Raw genomic sequence first — 1,940 nt, 5'->3', positions numbered from 1 at the left:
CTGTGATGACCTGGCGACTTGTCCAGGGTGTACCCCGCCTTTCGTCCATAGTCAGCTGGGATAGGCTCCAGCTTGCCTGCGACCCTGTAGAAGGATAAAGCGGCTAGAGATAATGAGATGAGATGAGACATAATAATAGGTGTTTTTCTTTGTTTAATGCCTTCTTTGGTCTTTTGTTTCCCCAAGGCATGACATCATATTCTTTCAGCTGTAAACAGAACCTGAGGGGGCGTGATTAATTTCTTGGCTATAAATGTATCTGATTTGTCTGACCTATCCTTCATTTGACCACAGTGCAACAGAGACTTCTTTTAAAAATGCATGTATTCATGAACCAGACAGAGTTGAACCAATCTGATCGCTGTGTGCATTTCTCCTGTTCAGAAAGATCTGCATCTCCTGCAATTTATGTCTTACTGTATGTATGTGCGACTGCTGTGGTTCTGCTAACAGTGTGTGGAAATCTGCTTGTCATCATGTCTGTTCTTCACTTCAAGCAGCTTCACACACCAACCAACATGCTCCTGCTCTCTCTGGCGGTGTCGGATTGCTTAATTGGTGCTTTAGTGATGCCACCAGTGTTAATCTGGGCCATTGAGTTATGCTGGATATTTGATAATGGGTACTGCATCACTTTTTTGATGATTGCTTATGTTCTCACAGGCCTATCCATCTATAATATCGCCCTGATCGCTGTGGACCGGTATTTGGCTCTCTCAAACCCGTTTTTCTACATAAACACAATCTCTAGGAGGACAATGAGCACTGTGGTTTTTTCCAACTGGTGTGCTCTTCTGGTGTATAATATATCACTCTGTTATTTCAATGGAAACTTCACAAGCTCTGTAATGTGTCCTGGAGAGTGTTATCGTTTTCTCAGTGAGGTTTGGTCTGTAATTGATCTCGTAATAACATTTATCTTTCCACTTTCTGTCATAATCATATTGTATACTGGGGTTTTTGTGATTGCTAAGAAACATGCCACTGCTATCAGAGAGCTTAATAATCACACACGGCCTGAAACACAGAAAATCACGTCACACTCGATGAAATCTGAGAGAAAAGCCGCTAAAGTCCTCGGCATTTTAGTGTCTGTGTTCCTGGTGTGTTTACTTCCATATTTCATTTACAGTTTATTAGGTGACATTATTGAAGTTCAGCCAGAAACATTTCTGAAAGTTGTTATCATGCTTTATCTTAATTCAACCATTAATCCAGTTATTTATGCTCTGTTTTACCCGTGGTTTAGGAGGTGCATTAAATCAATTCTAACTTTGCAAATATTCCAAACTGACTCTGCATTAATAAATGTTTTTTCATGAATGTGTTTTAGATTATAGGTATGTATGTACATATATTTTTCTTTTTACAACCCCGATTCCAAAAAAGTTGGGACAAAGTACAAATTGTAAATAAAAACGGAATGCAATGATGTGGAAGTTTCAAAATTCCATATTTTATTCAGAATAGAATATAGATGACATATCAAATGTTTAAACTGAGAAAATGTATCATTTAAAGAGAAAAATTTGGTGATTTTAAATTTCATGACAACAACACATCTCAAAAAAGTTGGGACAAGGCCATGTTTACCACTGTGAGACATCCCCTTTTCTCTTTACAACAGTCTGTAAACGTCTGGGGACTGAGGAGACAAGTTGCTCAAGTTTAGGGATAGGAATGTTAACCCATTCTTGTCTAATGTAGGATTCTAGTTGCTCAACTGTCCAAATGTTTACTATGGGTGAAAGATCTGGACTGCAGGCTGGCCAGTTCAGTACCCGGACCCTTCTTCTACGCAGCCATGATGCTGTAATTGATGCAGTATGTGGTTTGGCATTGTCATGTTGGAAAATGCAAGGCCTTCCCTGAAAGAGACGTCGTCTGGATGGGAGCACATGTTGCTCTAGAACCTGGATATACCTTTCAGCATTGATGGT

The 1,940-nt window shown here is 39.6% G+C and overlaps 1 protein-coding gene across 1 annotated transcript; it reads left to right on the top strand.

The window, feature by feature from the left end:
• The first annotated feature begins 317 nt into the window (after window positions 1-317).
• Window positions 318-1,322, top strand: LOC132871020 (trace amine-associated receptor 13c-like). The gene has a single exon (XM_060905182.1). It carries the CDS (start codon window positions 318-320, stop codon window positions 1,320-1,322), a length of 1,005 nt encoding a protein of 334 aa, XP_060761165.1.
• The last annotated feature ends 618 nt before the right edge of the window (window positions 1,323-1,940 follow it).

The sequence above is a fragment of the Neoarius graeffei genome, chromosome 2, assembly GCF_027579695.1.
Source record: "Neoarius graeffei isolate fNeoGra1 chromosome 2, fNeoGra1.pri, whole genome shotgun sequence".
Lineage (NCBI taxonomy): Eukaryota > Metazoa > Chordata > Actinopteri > Siluriformes > Ariidae > Neoarius > Neoarius graeffei.
The sequence above is the reverse complement of the archived record's forward strand: the minus strand, read 5'-3'. Positions and strand labels throughout refer to the sequence as shown.

Excerpts from the sequence above, each read along its gene's own strand:
- LOC132871020 (XM_060905182.1), top strand. The coding sequence starts at position 318 with ATGCATGTATTCATGAACCAGACAGAGTTGAACCAATCTGATCGCTGT.